This window comes from Mus caroli, chromosome 13 (assembly GCF_900094665.2).
Source record: "Mus caroli chromosome 13, CAROLI_EIJ_v1.1, whole genome shotgun sequence".
Classification (NCBI taxonomy): domain Eukaryota; kingdom Metazoa; phylum Chordata; class Mammalia; order Rodentia; family Muridae; genus Mus; species Mus caroli.
Genome location: NC_034582.1, coordinates 98,355,557 through 98,382,386, shown reverse-complemented (window position 1 = coordinate 98,382,386; position 26,830 = coordinate 98,355,557). Strand labels below are relative to the sequence as shown.

General features: G+C 42.3%; 2 protein-coding genes across 4 annotated transcripts in view; one reads left to right on the top strand and one right to left on the bottom strand.

Moving 5' to 3' along the window:
* Window positions 1-2,692: 2,692 nt before the first annotated feature.
* Srek1ip1 (SREK1 interacting protein 1) lies at window positions 2,693-24,412 on the bottom strand. Its single transcript, XM_021180318.1, has 5 exons — window positions 24,217-24,412; window positions 14,364-14,411; window positions 8,318-8,461; window positions 6,987-7,059; window positions 2,693-4,017 (listed from the first exon to the last, which is right to left on the bottom strand). The coding sequence occupies exons 1-5, from the start codon at window positions 24,227-24,229 to the stop codon at window positions 3,834-3,836; spliced, it is 462 nt and encodes a 153-aa protein (XP_021035977.1). The 5' UTR covers window positions 24,230-24,412; the 3' UTR covers window positions 2,693-3,833.
* Window positions 24,413-24,439: 27 nt separating this feature from the next.
* The window catches only part of Cwc27 (CWC27 spliceosome associated cyclophilin), a 172,497-nt gene continuing 170,106 nt past the window's right edge, over window positions 24,440-26,830 (top strand). Inside the window, exons 1-2 of one of the 3 annotated variants that reach the window (XM_029485020.1) lie at window positions 24,440-24,470; window positions 24,783-24,895. In XM_029485020.1, the coding sequence (XP_029340880.1) occupies window positions 24,854-24,895 (42 nt within the window). In that variant the 5' untranslated portion in view covers window positions 24,440-24,470; window positions 24,783-24,853. Of the gene's footprint in view, window positions 24,471-24,553; window positions 24,896-26,830 lie in introns of those variants that run through there. The other 2 variants (XM_029485019.1, XM_021180317.2) reach the window with 2 other exon arrangements.

Below are 26,830 nucleotides of genomic sequence, written 5' to 3'. Positions count from 1 at the left end.
ATAGAATCTTATAACTGTGGACAGAGTTGTAAATACAGACGCACACACAGTTGCCCAGGCTGTCATTTATCAATGCCCTGGCCTCCAAGAACTAAATGGGTAAGAGGAGACGTACTTAATCTAAGGAACTAAGAAAAACAAACCCGAGAGCTTGTATGCAACAGATGATGAGAAAAAGAATGGGGAACCTAGGGACCACGCCTGTCAGCTTACAGCAGCTTCTAAGTGTTCAGGTAATTTAGATGCAGCCAGAAATCTTGTAAATTTACAGATATGTAAATCTGCATTGTTGGGGACAGGACATGGGGAAATAAGGGGAGGGGGGAGATGACCCCGCCAGAGCTCGGGGCACTCGGTGTGCGGACTCGGGAGTTGGTGCCCCCACACCGCTGAGTGCAAGCCACGGGTCCGAGGGTGTGGGGAGGGAGCAGTCTGGGGTCCCTGGGCCTCATGGAGGCCAGAGGTGTTGGGGGGAGGCGCTGGGTGTTTCCCTTGCAGGTGAGAGTCCTTGGTCCCCTCAGTGGCTGGAAACGCTGGGAGGCCTTCCTGCCACTTTGCTCTTTAGGGGAAGGCCTTCTCCATCGCTCCAGCATGGTGAGTCTAGAAGAAAGGAGGCAGTCCATGGTTTTAAGGCATTTATTGTAGAAAGGCAGAGAGAAAAGAATAGAGAAGTAGAGGCCGACCATGGCATCTTGGTGAGAGGGGGAAGGGAAGGGAAGAGATAGGGAGCAAGGGGACAAGAGGCAAGAAAGAGCTCAAGAGAGGAGGGGCAAGCAGCCCCTTTTACAGTGGGCCAGGCCTACCTGGCTATTGCCAGGTAACTGTGGGAATGGAGTCCAGCCAGAATATCAGGAGCTTGGGACATTTTCCTATGTGACTGAATGTGGCTACGGGATTATGGAGTTGAGGCCTTGTGGTGTCAGGAGCCTACATCTGGGAACGTAGCTCACGGTTCCATCCCTTGCGGAATTTTCTACTGGGTCTCTGGAATAAGCCTTGCTCAACCAGAGCCCAGACTGACTTTCACGGTCCAAAACTGCATTTGGTGAAAATGGCAAACAATTGGGTTGTAACGAAATGAATCGAATACCATTTACCTACTTAAGTTGATATGTTTACCAGCTATAATTATAAATGCAACCTTTACAGAATGCTGGCTGTATCTTCAGTACCTGCTAAAAAAGGACATTGTTTGAATTTCACTGAAATATTATTGATAATCAGATACATTAAGGGCTACAGGTGCTCTGAGAAAGCACAGTATAATATTTCATAGGCGAGAGACACCAAGGCCTTGAGGGGGTAATGACTTTGCTGGGAGCTCCACGGAGGAGTAAAGAGATAGAATGTGCTCAGGGTTGTTCAGGCTCAGGCTGCAGAGTTACAATATCAGCACTTTGGGCCAGTTACTACTAAACAAAGTTTTCTTTCTGTTTCTTTCATATTGCCTACAACTTCTTATTTTAGTGAAATTACTTTACTCAGATATTTCATAAGGTACACAAATATTACAGGGAAATATATTAATAATGTTAAGATATTTCTGGGGGAAATGACTAGCCATTAAAATCTTTTATTTTCTGTAGCAGATTACTGAGTGAGAAGCTGACTGTGTATGACGTATGTGACACTTTGGGATCACTGGCTTTGTCAGAACTGGAAGGAAAAATAACCCTAATATGTCAATTGATATTTTCTTATAATTAACTGAAGTAAAACTTATAAATATGATGAACTATTCATTTACAGTGGTCATTGCTAACACTGTTGTACACACAATGGGATGAGGCCATTTATGTAGTTTTTCTTGTTAAGCTTACAATCTAGAAAATCTTAAATTTACATGCATGTGTGTATCTCTGTGAGCATCTCCATGGGTACCACACAAGTCAGATGAAGGCATCGGCCCCTCGGAGCTGGAGTAACAGGGTCCCAGGTGCTCATGAACTTCCCGTCGAGGATGCTGGGAACTGAATTAAGGTCGATCCTAAGAGCAGCAAGAGCGTTTAACTGTGGAGCAACTTTTCCAGCTCCCTGCTGTTTTTTTTTTTTTAAAGTGTTTTAAAAATGACTTTTATTTTTATTAATCCAAATAACCTTTTATTAATTCAGATAACTGAACTTTTACAAAAATTAGCATAGACAAAACAAATCCCTAAATGTCTCAAAGTTCTGTGCTTTAGTTCAAACAACTGACAAAACTCTAAACAAAATTACTTTTTTATGGGCCAGGAGAGTAGCCAGTTAGTGGAAGAGCTGAAGATACGAACGTACGTAGGTGTACTTCACGGGAGCAGTGTAGCGAAGGGTGTGGGTGTAGCTTCTGTGTAACCTGAGCAGAGATGAGGGGACAGTAGGGGACTTCCTAGGACTACCCCTCAGTCAATCAGGGAATGTCAGTTTGGGTGCTGGGTAAGGGAACAGTTACTAAAGCCCTCCGGCCTGCAAGGCCAAGTGTACGAATCTCATTTTATGGCCATAAATTTGCCCACAGCCACACATGCACTTACCAATCTGAAGATGTATGAAGTGCACCATAGCAAGGTACGCAGAGACTTCGGGGCTGTTCGATGATAACAGGTTGGTGATCAATGTTTTTATGGCATAATGCATTAACTTGGTGGTATTAGGGACTATTAGATGTCAAACTACTCTATACTGATAACCATGAAATTAAAAACCTCAGAGACACTTAAATCTACTGACATGTCATTGAAAATGCTTATTTATATACAAATTTCATTATTACACAAAGGCTTTCATGATGCTATCTCCAAGTCGTCAATTTAAAAAAGTACAGAATGGAAATCTTAATTTAAAAATTTTCACAGTGCTACTAAGATCTGTGACTGAAGTGGAAGAGGAAATATCAACATTGATTATCCATGAAGCCAGAAGTTCAGTGTGAAACTCACTCTAAAACCATTTCAGAAAAAAATAAATATATATGCACACATTCATAAAAACTTTCATAACATGAATATATGTAGGCATCATAGACACTGGATACAATTAAAATCAGTTTTAATGAGGATTTTGCTGCTACCACACAAAAAGCTCTGTGTTTGAGGTATCACCTAAGACATGCCAATATGGCACATTTGTAAATCAATCCAGGATCTACCGTAATAATCTTGACCAGCATAGAATCTCTCTGCCAGACTTCCTAGTAAGCTAAATGATTGTTTTCAAAAGGGGATGTTTTAATTGTTATAAAAACATGGGAGCCAAGTGCCAGAAAGATGCATTTCATAAAACAATGGCACTGTTATAAATACTTTCATTATTATCTTCCTGTAGATCCCATTCATTTAAAAACTTACTACTTAAGATCAGTAAAGCAGTTTTATCCTCAATGATGTTGTTTAAAAAGTCTAGAGATTTAAAAACAACAGTGAAGACCCTCACTATCTTTATACATTACAGAGTACATAAAGCTATTCAGTATCAAGAGCAAATCACTCCCGCCGAGGCAGCTGTGCCACTGGAAGGTGGGCACGACTCAGAGCTGCTAAGTAGATCATTCCTTTGATTGCAGTAAAGCCTCGTGCTAATTGACTTACCGAGAGACAGCACCGGCCTAAGCCACCAAAACACAGAGCCAGAATGATGAGCTTTGTATGTACACATATCTGTACTTGAGGCACATCTGTTAAGTAAAGAGATGGGTTTACTACAGATGGTCAGAGAGAGAAGGGCCCCGATAGGTGAGAATGTCTTTATGGAAGAGGCTGGGACTTTCTGCAAAGCGTAATCACATAGCAATTCCAAGGAAGGTTCAACAGTTAAAAACACTGAATTCTTGAATTTTCTGAGTTAGGCCCAAGACTCTGTTACTTTTTGGTGAGTTCAGAATGGTTAGGGGAAGAACGCTTTTCCTTTTTTCTCTTCTTTTTTTCCTTTTTGTGATGTTTTCCTTTCTTTGACTTGTTCTTTTTTTCCTTTTTCTTTTCTTTTTTCTGATACTTCTGTTTCTTTTGTTTTGCGGAGTCCTCCTCAGTGGCACTGGAGTAAGACCTATGGGCAAGAACACTGCTGTGACCGGAGACATCAACTGTGTAGGGTCTGCGCTGCCTCAAGTCTTGGGAGAGGAGGAGTGAACACGGATATGAAAAAGTTGCCTTCTATTCTCCTTAAATGCAGCATTCAATGATCGCTGCCTAGTCACGGAAGCTGATAAAGCTACCATCTCCTTTCTGCTTAGCACTAGAGAATTGAGGTGTTTTTCTGGGGCTGCCACAGGCTTGCACACTGTGCTCCCTGCCCATCAGAATCTCACAGGGGAGACTGAAGCAGAGGTCACTGACCTCATGCACGCAGCCCACTCGTGTATGTAATCACTTGTTATCATGTTCTCTTAACTCACAAAAGGATGCAATTATGACTCAATATAAAAAGGATCCTAATTGTTCCTCAGTATGAATGGATAAGAGCTAAAAATTAACAAAATAAAAGCCCTTCTGCAATTCCTGTCATCTTTCATAATGAACTTGATCCTCCTGCTGCAGAGTGATAGAAATGAGCACTTGTATTTCCAAGAGATTTTTATTAGTTATAGAAAGGGGGCTTTTTAAAAAAAAAATTTTTATTTTTTTTGATTTTTTTCGAGACAGGGTTTCTCTGTGTAGTCCTGGCTGTCTTGGAACTCACTTCGTAGACCACGCTGGCCTCGAACTCAGAAATCCGCCTGCCTCTGCCTCCCAAGTGCTGGGATTAAAGGCGTGTGCCACCACGCCCAGCGAAAGGGGGCTTTTAAAATGAATACTTGCATGTAGGCGAATGAGGATGATTTATCATTATATTTTTCTAATATTTTAACATGAACTTGAGAGGAACACCCATAGAATTTTCTACCCTGATATGGGTATGCAGAGTTAGGGTGGAGATTAAAAAAAAAAATCAAAGAAGTCATCTTTTCAAATCTCCTGTAAAGTACAACATTTTACCTATGTCTAAACCCAGAATATGTATGTAACAACATAGAAACTTAGTTCATTTAAAATGCAGTAAGCATCTTAAAAGTTAGTGCATATGTATAATATTGTGTGGACTGAGCAGGTTGTATTTATATATTTAGGAGTTTATCTTCTATCTATCTATTTATCTATCTATCTATCAATCAATCTATCTATTACATAAAAATATAAATAATATTTCAAAGTCTTGAAAAAAGAGGCCACAGATTTGAAAGGGAGTGGAGGGTATATGGAAGGATTGGAGGGAAAAAGGGAAGGGAGAAATTATGCAATTATGTTGTATGGTTTGAATATGCTTGGCTCAGGGAGTAGCACTATTTGGAGATGTGGCCTTGTTGGAGTAGGTGTGATCTTGTTGGAGGAAGTGTGTCACAGTGAGTGTGGACTTTAAGACTCTTGTCCTAGCTGCCTGGAAGCCAGTCTTTTCCTACCTGCCTTTGGAACAAGAGGTGGAACTCTCAGCTCCTCCTGCACCATGCCTGCCTGGATACTGCCATGTTCCCGCCTTGATGATAATAGACTGAACCTCTGAACCTGTTAAGCCAGGGCCAATTAAATGCTGTCCTTAATAAGAGTTGCTTTGGTCATGGAGTCTGTTCACAGCAATGAAACCCTAACTAAGACTTATGTCTTAATTTAAAATCTTTTAAAAAGTTAGCTCAGCAATCTAAATATTAGGACTATACCCCAAACTAAGAAACGTCAGAGCAGATATAGGGCAAAAGTGAATTCATAAGCCTGAAGGGTTCAGGGACCCTTGCCCCTAGGAGTGGCTTGGGTGAGCCCCTAACCCCAAGCTTCCCCTCACTTCTTTCTTTTTATCTTGCTGTCTACTTATTCCCATATACATAGCTTCTTCTGTGCCTGTGCATTTTTTCCTTAGCTTTTGGTACTGGATTCTCAGGTTTAAGGCAAAACTAGGTTTGAGCATAGCATATATGATTAGGTAGCTATCTTCACATGCATACAGAAGTTTGGGTTTCAGGGCCTAAGGTCTCTGAGGCTTGGCATAGATAGGTCTGAAAACAAAAAATATACATACATACACACATATAAAATATATGTGTGATGTGTGTGTGTGTGCCCGTCTATATGCACACACAAGTATATCAGAACCTCGAACACAATATAGCCTCATGTTTCCTGTAAGCAATCCTGCCTGCTTTGTTAGCATAAATAACAATACACTAGTCAGAAATCTGAGCTCTACACTCCCAGCATAGATTATTTAACTCCCAACACTTGAAAGTAAGTTTTTTACAATTCATAAGTTTTCTAGTGTATTAAAATATATATAGTCAAGTACACTATAAAATTATAAAATGGCAACACCTGATTTTTAAAAAAATTCTCAGAGAATAAAGTCCAGACCAGTCCTTACTATGAACAAATGCTCAAAAATATGTCTACTTATTTTAGTATAAATAAGACTATACTTAATAATCAGGGGAGGATCTATCTCTTACTGAATTTGATCAATTTCTTTAATCAGTCATTAAAAGTCTTATCAGTAAAATATTCAAAAATAGCTAGTGAGGGTTGTGAAAGATCTGAAGAAAGTCTGGGCTTAGGAAATTCTATTAAACTCCATTAATAAATAAATTAATTTATTAGTCATTGTAATGATAGGAGAATATAGATATTTAGAATCCAATTTCAAAATGAGCACAAACTATATATGAAGAATTTAGATGTGTATCCGACTAAGATGGGCTCGTGTTATAAAAGTAACATCCAGAATACAAATGTATAAAAGGGAAGGGATGTGACCACTGCTCAGGACCTCAGTTCGCTCCAGAGAACACGTGACTAAGCAATGACTTCATTTCTGATTCCTGTTTTCTAATGTAGAGGACTTTGCTATTTCACTAAACTAAACATCTCATTCTCATGAAGAAGACATGAATAGTAAATTGACTGGACTCTATCAAAACAAAAATCTATAATCCCTCCTGTATTCACAGCTTTTGGGTTTCTTTTCCAACAAGTAAACAATCCACTAAGACATACCTTTTCCTCCTTTTCTTCAATTTAATTTTCTCCCTGCTCTTTTCCTTTTTCTTTTCTTCTTCTTCATTTATTCCTGTAAGGAAGGTAGGGAGAAAATAATCAGGTCACCACGAGTCTCTGTCCCAGAACGCTGTGTGTGTGCATGCACAGATTGTAGTTTATAGTTAGAAGGACAAAGATAACAAAAACACAGGTGTCCATGCAGATAGGTATATTCACATACATAAAAGTAAAGAAATCAGCCGGGCAGTGGTGGTGCACGCCTTTGATCCCAGCCCTTGGGAGGCAGAGGCAGGCGGATTTCTGAGTTCGAGGCCAGCCTGGTCTACAAAGTGAGTTCCAGGACAGCCAGGGCTACACAGAGAAACCCTGTCTCAAAAAAAATAAATAAATAAAAAATAAATAAATAAAAAAAAGGAAAAAAAAGTAAATAAATCTTTTTTAAAAAAGCGCTCTGAAAATCTCAAACACAGTAAGTTTCATATTTATAATCCTCTCATTTTAAATAAGTAAGTAAAAACTGCATTTTACTTCTATATAATACTCTGTTCTCTAACTGGAAGTTTACAAGCACACAACTGCACGGTAATCCCGTTATGATAACAAGGCTTTTTGTACACAAGACTGCACAAAATGAGAGGTGCTCTTTCACAGCCTATTTGGAGTAGTATAAGAGCTTCTTATATTATTTTCTTTAATGATTTTAAATGTTTATTTTTACTTATGCGACTGTGTACCTATATGCCTCATGTGTGTAAGTCCTGTGGAAGCCAGAGGAGGGTGGACGATGCCCTGGAGCTGGGCTTACAAGCAGTTGTGAGCTTCTTGAGGTGGGAGTTGAACTCAGTTCCTCTGGAAGCACAGCAAGCTCTTTTAACTGCTGAGCCATCTCTCCAACCCCACTTAGGTAAATCTTGGTAAGAGTATGTCCAAAAGCAGAAATGAAATTCCTGGAGCTTATATATTGTCAGTCTTAGAACTCTTGCTTGCCCGTGCCTAGGATTCTTTGTGTACTTAACATTTCTAGTAAGCTTTCGATTGTCTAATCTCTGATATTTGACAGTGGGACCTGGATCCAATGTTTTGTGTTACCCAGTGTAACAGGCAACAAACGAGGAAAAAGCAAAATGCCAACTATGGACTCAAAGACCGACGTGCCTCCTGGTCTCATAACTGATTACTAATGTTATGTCGGTGACTTCCCTCAAAGCTGAAGCTCTCACCTATGCTGTAGCCCTCGTATGCAATAGGAAAGACGCCTCTGTGATGTGCACAGTTACATAAGCGTCCTGTGAGTCAGAAGAGGACAGCGGACAGGAACCACGGCTTACTTTTCTCCTGCAGAGCCTGCAGCTTGTTCAGCTCCTCATTTTCTTCATCACTGTCCTCACTACTGGTGCTGCTGACGTCCAACACAATGTCCCTTTTGGGATCTACCCGGAGAAAATTGCGGCACTCGAAAGTCAGATGACCAGCTAAATAAAGAAAACAAGAGAGGAGGAGGAAATCTATACCCATAGCTGTGCTTTTTGCTTTGGTACTTCACAGTAGGCAACCGAGTACTAGTTTTCAGTGACAACACCAAAGCCTCACTTGCACTCTGCCGCGGGCGGATCTACTACTGTTCCCTGTGGTTTTGAGTGAATACACTCTTCCAACAGAACTTTCCCCTTCTTCATGCAACTTCTAATTCAAGAAACACTGTGGGGCACTTGTCCTGCATTTCAGAATACTGAATCAACATTTTCTCTTTCGATAAGCACAGATTATTTTACATTATTTAGATCAGGATTACTAACATACTCTCATACATGAAACTTTTTATTTCCCTGTAGCTTTTTCGCCTCGGCTTGACTTCTAACTCGTGTGGTTATATCTTTCATCTAAGTAAAGGTGTCGTAACCTGTAGGCATCAATAAAACTAAACAGACCTCTTTAAAGGACTCAAAGATTAATATTTCAATTCTGATATCAGTTTTCCTAAATTCTTCTCGTAAGGAGGCTTCAGTAATTGTTCACTGTGATGGTTACCGCTGATTTGGTCTTGAGAGGATGGAGGCTCATCTGAAGACAAGGCTCTTGCACGCTCTGAGGGTTTGGATGAGGTGAGTTGAAGTGGGGAAGACTCACCCTACATGTGAGCAGCCGCATTCCTTGGGCTGTGTCCTGGACTGAACAAAAAGGTCACAGGGTGGCCAACAAGATGGTTGCTACTACTGAGCCAGAGGACATAAGTTCCATCCCTGTGACCCATATGGTGGAAGAAGAGAACAAAGTCCTCAAGATCTCCTCTGCTGTTCACACGTTGCCATGGCCCATGAGTAACCACACACACACACATACACACACACACACACACACACTTAAAGCAGAAAGTCAGCTCAGCAACCATTTTCCTGACTGGGGGTAAAATATGAGCAGCTGCCTCAAGCACCTGCTGCCATGAGTTCTCTGCCAGGATGGAACTGTACCTCAAAACTGTGGCCCTAAAGAAACTCTTCTTCCTGAAGTGAGTATGCTTCCTGTCTGGGACTCTGTCAGAGCAACCAGACAATTAACTTGGGAAAGCATTTACTGTGTATTTTAGAATTCACTATTACAAATGCCATTACAAGAACTAACAGAACCCTTGTCTGTATCATGTCGTCCACATGGTAACACTGCCACACTCACCTGGAAGAGAGAAGGGGGGGCGGATTTAGTGGTGCTATTAAACCTTTTGGAAGTTCTGCCTTGGTCCCATCCCATCCCATCTTCTAGAGTAATTACAGAGCTGGGATCACAGGTGTGGGTCACTATGCCTGAGATTATGTGGTGCTATGGACTGAACTCAAAACTTACTGCATGCTAGGCAAATGATTTACTAATTGAGATATAGCATCAGCCTATAAGACTTTTTTAATAGTAATTTCTTAGCACTAGCAAGATAGTTCTGGTCTCAATGTTAACTGTACACTTCATTCCTAACACTTAGAAGGTAAAAAGATCTGGTTGCCAAGTGCTTAGTGTTCTTTTCCTTGTAATTGCTATTTTGTAGGTTCTCAAACATGAGGGGTCTTGCTAATTTCTCTAAGTGGTTAAGTGAAATTTTCCTAATTTCCATCTCATGGTGGGGCAGGGATCCTGGCTTTATGTAAGAGGCTCTGCTCCAGGCATCCAGCTACCCTCAGGTCCTGATGGCACTCAGTCAGTGTGTGACTCACTGTGCGTTCGGCATGCACCCTCTGCTTTCCCTTGAAGACCCCCTGCAGCCCAGCAGCGGGGTGGGTTGCCTTCCTTTTGAGCTAAGTTTCTTGGTTTGGTTCTGTTGTTATCACATTATTTCCCTTCAGTGCTATGCACTTAGTGCAGAAAAGAGGGCTTTGCACTGTAGCCTGGCTTGCCATTGGGACTAGAATTCCTGACACAATCTTACTTTAGTCAAGTTAGCTTTGTATCCAAATGCCTGGCGCTGAAATTGACATGTGAGACAAATGCTTAGGAGTCCCTACAACTGGTCTGGCTTCATGTTAATGACGGTGACATGGTAAATTACTTGTAAATTGCAATGGAGTTTGTTTTTTTTGTCTGTTGCAGCTGTTTTTCTTATTGGTTTAAGTGAAAGACACTTAGGATATCATTGTGTCTCCAAACTATTAGTCTACTTGTGGCTTCTTTTCTAAATAGACTCTCAGATGATAAATGGTAAAGAGTTATCAGAATGTAAGGGGCTGGGGAGTTAGCTCAGTGACAAAGCACTGGCCATGTGAGTATGAGGCTCAGAGTTTGGATCCCTATAACACTATAGCCCCTGTTAAAAAACCAAAAAGGTCAGGCGGGCATGGGAGCTACCTGTAGTCCCAGTACCTGGCATGCAGAGACAGAGGATCCCTGGGGCAAGCTGGCTAAGTAGAGTAGCCAAATCATCAAACTCTGAGTCAGTAAGAGGCTGGGTTCAGTATGACATAACCCATAAGTGGGTTGTACCTTCTGTAAGTTGTCAGGATGTAATACAGGGGAAAAAGGATGGCAGCTGTCTTAGTCAGGGACAAAACATCATGACCAAAGAGCAAGCTGGAGAGGAAAGGGTTTATTCAGCTTACACTTCTACACTGCTGTTCATCACGAAGTCAGGACTAGAACTCAAGCAGGTCAGAAAGCAGGAGTTGATGGAGAGGCCATGGAGGGATGTTCTTTACTGGCTTGCTTCCCCTGGCTTGCTCAGCCTGCTCTCTTATAGAACCAAGACTACCAGCCCAGAGATGGCACCACCCACAAGGGACCTTTCCCCCTTCACCACTAATTGAGAAAATGCCCCACAGCTGGATCTCATAGAGGCATTTCCCCAACTGAAGCTCCTTTCTCTGTGATAACTCCAGCTGTGTCAAGTTGACACACAAAACCAGCCAGTACAGCAGCTATATAGAACTTCTCTCTCTGCCTCCTGTAAGTTGTGAGGGGAACACACACATCCTCCATCTTACTCTGCCTTAAGGGGGGGGGGGCAGAGACAAGAGAGCTGCCCACACTAGGAGCCCAGGAGAAAGTGAGCTAAGGAGAAGCAATTCCTCCCATTCTGTTGTCACCTCAGTCATTCTGTCACAGTGACCAGAAAAGGGAAGATGCCTGGACTAACTGAATTCTGAGGGCCCAGTGTCTTGCTTAGGGGGAAGACAGCAGTCAGCTGAAGCAAGTGCCCCAATTAAATATTTTATGTATAAGAGTTGCCTTGGTCATGGTGTCCTATTTAAATGCTTTCTTTTATAACAGTTGCTGTGGTCTATGTAGCACATGAGCAGTTTAGTCTTCATGGGGATCCCCCAACAACTGGAGCAGGGGCTGTCCCTGAGTCTGTTGCCTGCCTGCCTGTAGATCCCCTACCCCTAAAGGGACTGCCTGCCTTGGTTGGCCTCAGTGGGAGGCCAAGCAAAAGGGGAAAGTGGAATGGGGGTTGGACTTGCACAAGGGGGTCCTGGGAGGAGAGGAAGGGCTGCTAAGTAAGTAAGTAAATAAATTTAATAATAAAAAAGAGTTGCTGTGGTCATGGTGTCTCTTCACAGTAGTAAAACCCTCACTAAGGCAATATATTTTGCCACTATAAAGAGTAAAAACAAAAACAAGCAAACAAACAAACAACCAAACAAATCCAGCACCACACAGTATGAAATCTGGTACCTAGATTTCAAATTCCACTTTCCTACCCTGTACTGGAGGAACCCATACCTTAGTTTTCTAATATGCAACAATCGCAGCCCACAAACATTGAGGACCTACTATGGCTGGCCAGTAATGACCTGAAGTCATTACTTAATACAAGTCATACTTAGTATTCACAGCAACCTTTATGAAGTTAGGATCTTGTGGTGGTTTGAATAGGCTTGGCCCGCACAGACTCATGTGTTTGAATGCTTGGCCATAGGGAGTGACACTATTAGGAGGTGTGGCCTTGTTGGAGGACGTGTGACCTTGTTGAAGGAAGTGTGTCACTATGGGGGTGGGATTTGAGGTCCCTCAAGCTCCTACCAGTGCAGAAGAGACCCTCTTCCTGGCTGCCTTTGGATCAAGATTTGAACTCTTGGCTCCTCCAGCACCATGTCTGCCTGCACGCTGCCATCCTTCCTGCCATGATGATCATGGACTGAACCTCTGGAACTGTAAGCCAGCCCCAATTAAAGACTTTATGTATAAGAGTTGCCTTGCTCATGTGTCTCTTCACAGCAATAAAACCCCAATCAGGGCAGTTCTATAACTGTCATTTTGCAGAAAGAAAACCAAAGTACAGAATAGGTAGGCCATGGGCCAACTACTGCACATCCAATGAGTGCTGAGGTGTGATCTGTTGCCAGAGTGAACATTCATAAAAACGAAGATCAGGAAACTTTTGTGGAGTTTAACTGCAGTCTGTGGTATTTATTAATAAGTTATTTTTCTAATAACAAAGTTTGTAAATAAATTTCGTGGTATTCTTTGGAATCTTTGTTTAATCACTTGTATTTGTTAGAAGATAATCCTTTAATGAACTGGAATATATCCTAAGAGTTCAGTATAGTTGGCACAGATGTCAAACACCTTTAGAGGCAGCAAGTGCTTCCAGGATAACTATTTATTAGCGAGGCCTGAAGAACTGCTGGACTTATCCTCCAGGGATGTCGTTTACAGAATGCAATAACATTAGTGATACAGTCTGTAATTACACAGGCTTGGGTGGACCTTCTAGTCCTTTTTTAGATTAATCACACCGGACTTATCATTGAACGGTTTTTTGCCCATGCACAGAAATTCTGGGACCAATCAAATCTTTATAATGAAAGAAAATAAAACTTGAGACCTGTGATTCATGTAATAGCCCAAAGAGTTGTTTGTGAGCTTTGAAGCCTGGGACTAAGAACATAGCAGAACAGGCCAGGACATGCCTGGGCAGGCCCATTGTTAAGACATTCCTGAGGCTGCTTGGCCATAAAGATAAAGAGAATGCAAAGTCATGTCTGGACTGACTGGCCCAGCGCCAACCTATCTCCAGCCCTTCTGAGGTGGGTTAAATGTTAACCAGATGCTCTGCTGTTACCTCGATCTGCACGTACAGTTTGCTGATGTTTAAATGAACCAATTGTGTGAAACCAAGCCAATTCCTCCCCCAGCCCCAGACCCTTTTCTATAAAAACCCCTAGCTTTCGAGCCTAGTGGCTGACAACCGCTGTCTCCTGTGTGAGATACATGTTGGCCCAGAGCTCTGTCATTAAACTACCTCATGTGTTTGCATCAAGATGGTCTCTCGTGATTCTTTGGGTGCACGCCGACTCCGGATATGAGTGGGGGTTTCCCCACTAGGTTCTTTCAATACAAAGGGATACATTCAGGAAACATTAAAAAAATCATTTCAATGCCTTTACCTCTACATCAGTATCCAAAAAGGGAGAAATAATAGAGGTGTGTGTGTGTATATATTTTATTTTTTTATCTATGGGTGTTTAGCCTGCATGCATGTATGCATGTGTACCATGTGCATGCCTGTGGAGGCCAGAAAAGGATGCCCGATCTCTGGGACTCGAGTTTCAGATGGTTATGAGTTACCACATGGGTGCTGGGAATTGAACCCCTGCCCTCTAAAAGACAAGTGTTCTAAACTGCCTAGCCACCTCTGCAGCACCACCTATTATTCTTCTGTGTACATAGTCCTTTACTTTTGTATTTTCAATTATTTTAGTTCTGTTTCCTCCAAACAGTCTACAGCTGACCCCTAATATTCACAGCATCTTAGCTAGTTACCACATAGGGAAGGGCTCAGGGCCACCCACAGAGCTGCTGAGGTCAGGATGCTGAGTCATCGGCCCCCCAGGAAGCAAAGGCCCCAGAAAAAATGATCACAGTAGACAGAAAGTTGCTTTTCAGCACACTTACGGTAGCCACATTTTCTGCAGCCTGCTCTGACATTGTCCTTGTTGCAACCTGAAATACAATTGGAGAACATTTGGGGAAATACATGTAAGTGAGAATAAGGTCTTTATCATATGATAAAAACCTAAGATAACCCTTTGTACTAAAGTTCCTAGAAAAAAAATCTCTAATCTTAGCAACACCACTCTATTATTTTGATGAATAGTCAACTCACTGAAAGTGAATTTACCCAAATCATTTGACCAATATTTCAAGAACATATTTTTTCTAATTCAATTGGAACCCAGCATTATAATTGAGAACTTAAACATTTTAGGAATTCCACAATATAGGGGAAGAGATTGCAGGATACTATGGCCTTTTTTTTTTTTTCAGAAAAAATAATCCCACCTTTCTCAAAGAAATTGGTGAAATTTTATCCATAAAATTCACTGTAATCCCAAGGTATCATTACAAAAGCAAAGCAAAACAAAGCACTTAGATTCAGCACTTGAACTTTGAGACATGAAAACAAAGTAGTTACACATCCCAATTTGATAAATGTTTACAAATATTCACAATATTTCTGTGTGCTCCATACATAAGAAGGTGCTGACAATATAAACACTAGGAATGAAAGAAAACTGCTCTTTTACAATTGTGACAATTACACACTTAAGAATGGGATTTGAGTCACTTCAATGTATAGCTCAGCAGCATGGAGAATGGCTGCGATGATGCACAGCTCTCAACTACTGTCCTCCTCCGGATGGTCAAGACGAGTAACTCTGCCCACCAGACATGCATGTGTCTCAAATCTCAGCCACTCCCGTCTACTTTCCATTACTCTGTCTGAACACACTCTTCGTTTTTTGTAAGTCGGACACAGATTCTTTAAGAATCTATGCATAGGCTAGCATGCGCCAGAATTGTATTCTTTTTTTGTGGCTGAATATTCCATTGAATGTTACAATGAATATTATTTTCTACCAGTGGCTTCTGTGAAGCAATGAGAGGCCCATGGAGCATCACTCCACTCTCTGAGGAAGGGGGTGTCACTTTCTAAATCCTTCAAATGGCGTTATCATTCTTAATGTAAGACTAAATATATAGTAAATGTAGAGAACAGACAGAAAACATCAGTAATTGTAAAAGGTGAAAGATTTATATGCTCTGAAGAGAAACCAGAGTATACATCCGTAATTGTAAATGAAAATAATTCTTAAACTCTTTCTTTACTATGATAAAACTGAAACAACTAGTTATTTCTTCCTACTTCTAGTTTGGGACAAAAAATACACTCAATGAGCTGCTCTTGTAAACACACCCCACAACACTGCACAGTTAAACAGCTCTACTGCAGCTGACAACCTCAGAGGACAGTGTGAGAACACACAGAGCATGCCCCTGACATCCGAGCCTTCTAGGAAATCCCACAGCACAGAGGTTTGTAACATTTCCCACTGTCAGCTAGCCTCTGAGTGACAGGGAGAACCTATCTGGTAGCACTCATCACCCTGTCACACCTTCCTAAGGACTCAGGAGTTGCAGTTCTTTTGTTTTTGGTTTTTCGAGATAGGGTTTCTCTGTATAGCCCTGGCTGTCCTGGAACTCACTTTGTAGACTAGGCTGGGCTAGAACTCAGAAATCCGCCTGCCTCTGTCTCTCAAGTGCTGGGATTAAAGGCGTGCGCCACCACAGCCCAGCCAGGCATTGCACTTTTTCTTAAGCTGCTTTCACCTCAAATCCTATTGTCACTTTCAAGTATTTACGTATTTAAATCAGAAAAGGCCTCCCTGTTCAAGTTTTTGAGCACTGGGCACTGGTCCCCTTCCCTTTAGACTCTGTGTCTCTACTTTGCCCCATGAGAACCCACATGCCACAGTTAGCAGAACTCACTATGGAATACAACTGGATTAATCTAATCTAAGGTTTCTCCATTATGAAAATGACAGCACATTGACAAAAGGCTCAGAGAATATGGGTCAGTGTTAAGTTTGTTTCCATAGAAACCACAGATGTTGAATAAACTGCTTCTTGCACCATTATTACTTCTGCCACAGACTAAGAGTAAGGGACAGGTGTAAAACTGCCTCACCTCAGCCTGTGCTAAAGCTGCACTCATTTATAGCAAAGGAGACTGATGCCAACTCATTCTTCACATGCTTTCCTTGTTTTAGAAAGGACAGAACATGAAATTTCCCTCAGGTTATCTTAACAGAGACAAAACTTTTTTTATCATAAAAGAACTAACTAGATCTCCCTACAAGCTACTTCCTCAACTGCCTTTGGCCAAATTAAGATCCCAACTTTATTTATAGTTATTGGCAAGATGCCCAACATTTCTTCATGGGCCTTTGAGACCAAGACAAAAAAGACCTCAAAAAAGTGATGTAATCATAGCTCAAACTGTCAAGATCTGGCATCTGTAACCTCAACATTTGGGAGTCTGAGGCAGGAGGATCATGAGTTCAAGTCTCGTCTGGCCTACATACATAGAGGCTAGTTTGGGCTATGTGAGACCCTGTTTGGGGGAGGGGGCAGGGAGTCCATTTTCCAAGGCACTGATGGCAGTGACTGGTTGCTCTGTTTGGTTTGCTTCACCTTTTCTGAGCATCACTAGCGAGGATTTTCTTAGATTCTCCTCTGCATCTTTCCTTTGCAGCTTAATCATTAGTTTCTGTTGTGCAGACAAAAAGTGTAGCTGGGGGCAGTGGTACTGAAAAATCCTTGTAAACCCAATTAGGGAAGCTGCACTGTGAGGCCCCTTCTCCCAGGAGAGATCCCTTCTCCCTCTGATGTGCAGCTGTTTCCTTCATGCTCCTGGTTTACTCACCACTACGCTGGCTTAGGATGGTCAGTGATGCCCCCTTTAAGTTTTCCTTTATAATCAGGACCTACAATGTGAAGGTCACTATAGAAGCATAAAATAGGGCCAGGTAGTGTGTGTGTGTGTGTGTGTGTGTGTGTGTGTGTGTGTGTGTATGTGTATTGGGGAAGCGGGGTAGAAGACAGAGGGCAAATTCAGAATACAGTTGAAAGTTTGTGAAACAATATTTGTAACTTGCAGGAAGGACAAAGGGAATACTCCCAACACATTCTGAGAGAAAAAGCCAATGGCTACTGGGGAAAAGGCAGGGAAGGGGCAAACAGTAGGCAGACAGTGTATGGAGAAAGAAATAGGAATTACTCTAAAACATGTTGAAGATGCCCACTTTTCTTTACATGCTAAAATGCCCATTAAAAAACAGTACCAGGAATCTACTGTCACTTATCAGAGGAGCACGTGTTGAAAAACTTGAAGAGGCCATTGAGTGGCCATGCTCTGGAAGAGTCAGTGGGGTGCAAATTAGCATAGCACCAAGTCAACCACAAGGCCTGAATCCAGCAGCCCCATGCCTGGGAACTCAGACAGTTAGTTAGTTCGCTTGCACAAATGCAAACCAACTATGTGTAAAATTAAGCACAACTACATAGTTTGCAACTTTAAGAATAGAAAGAGTTAGCTGGGCCGTGGTGGTGCACACCTTTAATCCCAGCACTTGGGAGGCAGAGGCAGGAGGATTTCTGAGTTTGAGGCCAGCCTGGTCTACAAAAGTGAGTTCCAGGACAGCCAGGGCTACACAGAGAAACCCTGTCTCGAAAAACAAACAAACAAACAAAAAAACCAAAACATAAAGAATAGAAAGAGTTTAAATATAAGTAGAATAGTATATAAAATATAGTCTGAATGAAACGAGGCCAGTGTTCAATGAAAGGGAACAATCTCTAACATACAGAGAGGAAGCTATAGCAGAACTGTCTGTGCTGTTGCGTTTATATACAAGGAAATGGGACTTTACTTAGCTTCCTGTTTCTTCTCTTCTGTAGTCAATCAGGCACACACACACACACACAAATTCTTTAAACTAAACATGTTTACTTGCAGGCCTTTTAATATATGTAAATCATAATTTAGTAAAGCAGTTGCCACGGAAAAAAGCAAAGCAGGAAGAGATAGAAGGATTCAAGAAGAAGGAAGCCGAGGCAGGAGGATCCCAAGGCATCAGGGGTTACATAGTGGAAACATTGTTTCAAAAACTGGAACAGAATGGCTAAAAGAAAGGGAAGGAGGAAACACGAAGAGATTCTCCTGGCGGCTCCCTCAAAGTATGGAGGAAACATCAGCTTCGACATAAATGCAGTTAGTTAGAAGGTACATTCCAAGCATTCTCAAGACAAAGGTTAATTTTGAGAGAGGACTGTAACTTTTACTCTGTAGGCCAGTCTGATTTCAAATGCATAGCGCTGCTCCGTGCCTCTGGCTCTTCCATGCTGAGATTCTAGGCATGTATACCACACTAGGCTCAAAGCCGACATTCAGCCATGGAAAACTGTCAGGTCCCAAGCCCACAAGACCTCCGCCCTGGCTCAGTCGGCACAGGCTGGACATTCAAACATTCCTCAGAAACCTTGTTTCTACTTGCCAGGAAAAGACATTACTTTCTTATCCACTCCTATAGGGAGTTGTGTGAACACTCCCCACCCTGCCCCCTCCAACAACAGAAATGCAATCTACTACTCTATTAACTCCAACAAGCCACCTCTCCAGAGCCCCACACTAGTTCCCAGGCTGTTACAGCTTACCCGCCCCTCCCCCACCCCCAACACATAACTCCTTATAACTCCAACCATTTTTGCTGCCTTCTCTGCTCCCACATTCTTGGCAGTTGGCTTCTTTCCCCACCCACCGTTTCTCTCTGTCCCTGAGAGGTAGCCCTGGCAACCTCCCCAGATGCTTCGGGCTATTCTCCATCTCTTATCCATAAAAACCTTCCCCCTCAATCATAGTCATTTGGGTGGTTTCTTTACTGAGCCCCTCAAATACCGTATCAGCAACGAGAAGAACTTAATATTCTATTTTTATTGTTTGCCTTATACTTTGTAGAAATAATCAATTTCAAAAGTAAGCAGATAAAGTAACTAAGCTTTCTTTGCATCACTTAGCAACTGTATCACTTCTGCCACAGGGCGCCATCTTTCACTTTTAATTTGATAGAGTCAGTAAGAGTGGGCTGGATTTCCTTTGTCACAAGGTTTCCACTTGGTAATCTTATTATCACTTAACATACTTTGGGGCTCCTTCAGTAGAATAGTAATTTATTGAGTTTTTTTTTTCTTCTTTTTTAACATAGACATGCAGTTGCCTGTATAAAACATAATTCTGTCCTGTGAAAGTCAAAGGCAAAAAACTCCCAAGTGTTTGATCCCTTCCAATGGTTTATAGTAATAGTTGTAGATATACTTTCCTCAGGATCTTACATGGAGTAATGAAACTGAAATACAGAACAAACAAACAAACAAACAAACAAACAAACTAGAAATTAGAAATTCCTCACAAATTTAAAAAGTAGGCTAACTGAATTTCTTGAAAGAGGTCCTATTGTTTAGATTAAAATGTCTTCTTAATCATTTGAACCCCAAGAGACAGATAAGCCAGTCAGAATCCCTTAAACTACTGATATGAAATAGCTAACGTAGGCAAACACATAACATTCTTCCATTTGTGTCACAAAAATAATCTATGAAAAAAAGCCAACCTGGGTATGTGATGCCCACCAATCAGAGACTGCAGCTGGAGCAGTTAGCTTGAGGCCCACCTGCTGTCTTGTGAGTTTCAGGCAGATTTGAGCTACACTGAGCAAGAGTTACAACAGGCACAGGTTAGAAAGATCTTGAAGTCTCCTTCAAAAACATGTTGAACTGTCTCCAACTGAGATAAGCACAGCAGTCCATGGTGGTCTTTCCCTAAATCAAGATCCCCAATCTCCCTCTTTGGTCTGCCCCAAATCAATGAGATCTTAACTGGGGAGCCCAGGTACCCATAAATCCTGGGAATATAATCTATTGTCTGAGGAAGCAGAATCAAGACTTCCAGCACTGGATTGTGGTTATCATAAATGAGCTATAAATCCTGTAAATGGGTGTAACTCTGAACTGGTATTAGAAAAGCCATAAACATGAATGAAGTCCCTCGCTATAAGAAGGTACATTGTACTAGATTCCCTGGGTTAGTGTACACATGGCTGTACCGCAGGACAGACTGTGCTGGCCAACATGAGAAACAACATATAGTTTTGCTCATAAGCATAAAAAAGAGGCAGACAGCTGAAAATTTAAGGCAGGTATGCAATGGCCTCCAAGTAAGATAAGAAAACCAATAATGAAGAGATGACAAAGACACACAGCACAGGTGGAAAAACACCTGAGAGGTCAGAAAAGAGCTGAAGAAGTCAGGTGTTTGGGTTTTTTTGTTTGTTTGTTTGTTTTTGTTGGTGGTGTGTGTGTGGTTGTGTATGTGATTGGAGTATACATAAGAATGGCAGGAAAAGGCAGAAAGGTCATGCTCAGGTTACACACATCATTCTTGCAGAGAAGGGAACTGGAATATTTGAGAAGCTTGAAGAAATTCAAGATACTGTCCCTCTAGTTATGGGGACAAGGAAAGAGCCTATGAAAGGTTAAGTGGCTTAAAGAGAATTACAAAATCCACAGATTGCTGCCCCTCAGGAATGACAGAATCGGACATGATTCATGAACACTATTTCAGCAGCCGTGTGTGAGAGGAAAGACGTTACCTACAGTTTGACTGAGGAATGAGGAAAATTGGCTGTGGTGTGACTTCCCACTTCTGTATTACGAAGATGCTTTGGCAGTATTCTGAAGGGATGTGAGACTGGGATGCTGACCCTGCCATTTCATCCTCTGCCCTGGCTACACAGACAGAACAAGGTCAGCATCTGCACTCATCCTTCTCAGCAACACATGCTGCCACTTGGACCAGTCAACTCTTGAGGGAGAATGGTGACTTACTAATACAACTTCAACAGCTGAGCTAGGCTGAACAACTGTGAATGAGCAAAGAAATGTTCCAAAGAAAGTAAACTTCACTGAATCCTATGTTCAATGCCATTTGTCAAATGACTAAGTGTCTAAGATTTTTTTTCCCAAAGATCTTCAGTATCTCATTGTTACCTACATAATGGTTTAAGCTGGCATTCAATGTGGTGGAAACACGTGACCACTGAAGCAGACAAGGCTGGTGGCTTGTGAAAAGCAGCCTCATTACTCTATAGTTATACCTTATAATAACCAGGCGCACAATCACCCCAAGCTGAATCCATCACACCTAAAATAAAAGAGCATGCCACAATACGTGTCCTTCTTGATGATCACCTCAATGGAGCCCCATTTTCCTTCCGTGCAGCGTCTGGATCGATCATTCAAGAAATTATCTTAACATCTTCTGTGTCTGTATTTTCTAAAGCAGTTGCATTGTGCATTTGTGCCAACTGTCAAGCCTATTATCTTGATTTTTGGGGGGGTGGGTTTAAGCAGTTTATGTAAGTCATTCCATCTGGCTTAATGACACAATTTATTATTATGCTTTGAAACATTATTTTGAATTGAAAGGTTAACATTTTTTTTTTTAAACACTGGTCTCAAGTTTAAGAGCATCTCAAACAAAGCTAGAAGAAAAATCACTTTTTGTCCCTTTTCTTCAGGAGCAAATTATCATTCCTAAAGTTTTACGGTGTGTCTCCTGGTGTGTTCATACTACACCAGTGCTCCAGCACCTGCCCAAATGATGGGCAGTGACAGCAGGCCAACTCTGGGTACAACTGTGTGATGCAGAGGTCACCAGAGCCTCACGAAATGCCTAGGCAAGTACTGTGCAGGCTCATGGTTCTCGGCTCTCCCCTTTACACGCTGTTATCCCTAGGCTCCAGTCAGGTCTTGCCTTCACACATTACCCACTGTGCCTGCACAGTCCCTCACACTTTATCCCTTTAGTCCTATAATAAGTGTTTGTTTTGACTCTGACTTCTTGCCTAGTATTCTGTTTATTCCCATGCTACCTATTGGCCATTTCCATCCCGGGCCAGACAGACCTCAACACAAGCTCCAGACTGACCTTACCACCATCTCTCAACTCTGATCTTGAGGGATGTCTTCCCAGTTATGAGGCCTCCTCAAATGAGCTAATGTCAAAATCCAGGTTAATCTCATTTCCTACCCACATCAAAGCAATTAATTCTTAGTGATTCTACCACCACCGCCACCACCACCACCACCACCACCACCCCTCCAAGTTAGCTGCTTCTCTCTTAATGAGACCACATCCTCAATGGTAACATAACTGACCAGAATCACCCTTAAGTACCAACAATGCTTCTACATTAACTAACTCTCCTCTAGGTCACAGTATCCTAAAATGTAATTTTTCTTAAAGCTGTTAAGTGTTTTCCTACTGTCTATTAACATCCTAACACTTTGTTTTTGCTTGTAAGGTCCTTCAGTCTCAGGAAATCTATTGTGCTATGGATATGTTGGAGAATGCATTTGCATTCATGGTGGCCAAGAGCTTGGATAACCTCCGTTAGCTTTTGTAATAAGCAAGTTACTTGATTTCTCCGCCTGTGAAGTGAGACTAACAACAGCTATCTCATAGCAGGGGTTATTAAAGGGAGAAAAAATATATACAATGTTTGACATAGTATCAGATACATGGGTTACATAGTAAAAGTTAGATACTTTGAATTATAGCTTTAGTTAATTTCTCATTTCTCTCAGATTAGCTGATTGTTAGCCACGGCAGGGCTCTTTCATTCCCTCTTTTAGTTCCTCTTCCTTTCTGTATTCGCTCCCTCTCCCTGCAGGTCCCCTGCACTCTCACATTTCTTTAGCTTTCACCTGGAACATCCTTTTGTACACTCTGGATCCTGTTAGGTGTCCTGTTTTTGCTTGCCCCAGCATTAGTTCTACTTTCTGTAAATTCCCGCCCCCACCCCTACCCCTCCCAGACTTCTAAGAGAGCAAGGGTTTCTATCCTGCTGACTGCCACACAACTCAATAAATGTAGTCCCCTCTCTTCTCACAGCTCCTGGAGTGTTCCTCTGCAGAAGTTAGGAAGCAGCCCCACCCCGCAACAGCTATCTCTAGAATAAAGTTCAGAAAAGGCTGCCACGGAACAAAGACAGGGGTCAAACAGTAGCGGGAAGGGGATAAGCAAAGTTTAAGCAAAGTTGGGGCTTCATAAATATTTTCAGGGTCTTTCCTACAGTACTATGCACTGTGAATCTCCGAGATGCGAGGCGGGTATATCTCTTAAAAACACCTGCTTGATAATAGGGTTATCAAGCACTAAGAATGTGCAGAAACACATTCTGACAAAGCCAGCTTGGGGAAGTTCTTAGCGGCTCCCCAGTAAACTGGAGCACCAAACAAAAACATCCCCGGAGCTCAGTTTGCCGTTTCTAGGTTAGAAACCTCTGAACACAAAAGTGGAACCTACAAAGAATCTTAGATCTAATTCGAGAAAGCACCGTCTTGAAACTGATAGGGAAACTGAGGCCCGGAGGGGCACAGCAGCCGGCCTGCAGCCACACAGAAATTACAGGCTGGAAGTGCTAGAACAAGCCCCCGGTGCTCTTCTTGGCGACTTTCAGTATAATGTGTATAGCCACCTGGATTCGGCAAACGCTCACATTTCGAATTTTATTTTGAAATCGTGTGAAAGTTACAGTCTTCTGGGCAAGTTGTCCCCTTAGGCCTACAGTTCTCATTGTCACCAAGTCCCTTGTCCCTCTTACAATACACTTTCCCTCTAATCCTGTGCAGTTTGGGCTTGCCCGAGAATGACAGAGATGATCTTTCCCTATCTTTCTCACCCCGCTTTGAACTTGTAGTATAAACTTTTTCATGTAAACCGACCACATCTAAATTTTTAGGCCTTCGCCTGGTTCCCCAAGTGCTCGCTGCCACCCACCCCCGTGCTCTGGGCTCCCCTGCTCGTCTCATTCCTCTGGAGTGAGAGAGCCCTGCGGTTGACCTTCACCTGGGACTGCCATGATGCAGGTGAGTGGGATCGTCGGAGTCCTGGGCTTTCGAGATCACGTTAGGTTCAGGTCCGTTGCGAGGACAACGCACTCCCAAAGGGATCTCTCCCACCCGGCCACTACAACTTCACCGGGCAGGGGAAGGCCCGATGCACATCTAGGGTTGGCGGAACTAAGTGGCTGCGGATGCAGTTTCCAGGGGTGTCTTACCGCGGAGCACACGAGGTCGGAACCATTTCGGCCCGCTTCGGAGGTGAGTGCTATCTGCAATCGCCTGACCTGGACGCAGCCCCGGGATTTACGGATTGACCCTTTAGTTCGTATTATTAAACCTCGCGACAAATTCTCTAAAGTTGCAGAGGTCCTATAGTCTTTTCTAGTTTCCTGAAGGACAGGGAAGTCCCCCCTCCCGGGGTTAGCGGTGCTCCGGTCCGGGAGCAACATGGCGGCGTCCATAAGGGGCTAGTTTGGGGAGTAACTAGTGCTTAGTACGGCTGTCTTGTCCGACTCTGACCGAGTGAAGTTTTCCCCCAAGGACCCAGGTTAAAGAATTGTGTGCTAGCAGGTGGGCCTCGCCGGAGATCCGCCATTCGCTTGCGGCCACACTAAGGAGCGGAGTCCTGAGCACTGAGCAAGATGAGTAACATCTACATCCAGGAGCCGCCCACGAATGGGAAGGTGAGAGCCTCGCCTCCTGGACACCCTGACTGGGGGCGGGCAGAGAGGGGCAGCTATCGGGGATCTTAGAGGTGGAAAGACAAAAGGACTCTTCTCCACACCCTGCTTATGGCCAGTGTTGCATTTATATTCTTTACGGTGACATGTCTCAGCATATTTTTGAAAGAGTTCTTGGGCAACCTCCCTATTCGCTAGTCTTCTGACCCCTTAACTTCCTTGATCCAACTCACGTGAGCGCCTTCTAGTGTCTATTGTTTTTAAGACTTATCTTGAGATTGTTCACTTTTGCTTGTTGTTTAACTTGGAGATCGTGCATTCTCTACAGTCATTGAAGGCCTCCTTGGCATCACGCACTCTACTAGGTGCTAATGATACAAAGGTTGGTACTCTACCTTTATATGTGTGTCTATATTATAGACACACACACACACACATATATATATGTGTATATATATATATATATATATATATATATATATATAGCTATATATATATATATATAGTTAGCTGCTAATTCCCTATCTCAGGATTACAGACGTGCATCAACACACCTGCCTTTGGTTGGGAGGTATTGAAGAAGAGATTATATTGCCATGACAGTGATGGAGGAAAAACAGGAAATGATGGGGAAAACATCTTGGAGGAGTTATCTTTTGAGATAACTGTCAGTTAGAAGCAGGGGAGGAGTGAGGAATATTATTTCGTAGGAATGGGAGTAGATTCCCTGATAGATTTTATGCTGAGCTATATATTTCTAGAGGACAATATTAATTTTAATGATTAAATGCTTGTAGAGATGAAATAGACAGACCATTCCACAATGCAGGACCTTCACGTTTGCTGTTCATTTCTCTAGTATGCTATTTTACCTGTTCAAATGTAACAAAGAGGCCTATCAAATAGCACATCTCAGTGATGCCCTGAGTCTCAGCAATTTCCCAGGATTTAACAGTATCTTACTTTGGTTTCTTTCCTATATAGAAAGCAAACACTATAGAGTTGAAGATGAGCATCTAGAGCAGTGGTTCTCAGCCTGTGTTTTATGACCCCTTGGGTGGAATAACCCATTTACAGGGGTCGAATATCAGATCCCTTGCATATTAGATATTTATATTAGGATTCATCACAGTAGCAAGATTACAGTTATAAAATAGCTGGAAATAGTTTTATGGTTGAGGGTAATTACAACATGAGGAACTATATTACAGGGTTACAGAATTAGGAAGGTTGAGAACCACTGACCTAGAACATTGCTTTACATATAGTAGAGTTCATACACTACGAAAGAATAGCTAGGCAGATGAATTAATACTGTTTCTTTAGCTTCTGAGAGGTATTAAGCATAGGTGAGGGTGGAGTTAAACTGTTATTCCTCATGGGCACATTTCGTTGTTTGACTCTAATGACTTCTTTTTTAAGAACTAAAACAGGGTTTCATATGAGTCCTTGGCTGTGCTGGAAACAGTTGTTTACTGTAGGAAATGGTTTGATATATCCACAGAGTAAAAGCACTTCTGACAACGAGTATTTTAAAAACTTTGTGTGTGTGTGTGTGTATGCGTGTCTATGTCTGTGTGTGTCTGTGTCTTGTTCCATGCTGGTCCCACTGCACACATGTGAAGGTTCAGAGAATAACTTTAGGTGATGGCCCTTATCTTCTCTCAGCTTAATTAAACGCAGTGTCTTTTTGTTGTGTGGTGCTGCCTGTGCCAGCCTTGCTGGCTCATGAGCTTCTGGAGAACCTCTTGTCTCCTTGGCTCACCATAGAGCACTGGGATTAAAGACACATGTTACAGAACTCACATTTAAAAAAGGAATGAGCCGGGCGTGGTGGCCCACGCCTTTAATCCCAGCACTTGGGAGGCAGAGGCAGGCGGATTTCTGAGTTCGAGGCCAGCCTGGTCTACAAAGTGAGTTCCAGGACAGCCAGGGCTA

Bases quoted from the DNA above. Each gene is read 5' to 3' on its own strand.
- Srek1ip1 (XM_021180318.1), bottom strand. The intron at 8,462-14,363 runs GTAAGTGTGCTG...TTCTTTATTTAG, and splicing joins CTGCAGAAAATGTGGCTACC to CTGGTCATCTGACTTTCGAG. The intron at 4,018-6,986 runs GTATGTCTTAGT...TCTTGCCCATAG, and splicing joins TTGAAGAAAAGGAGGAAAAG to GTCTTACTCCAGTGCCACTG.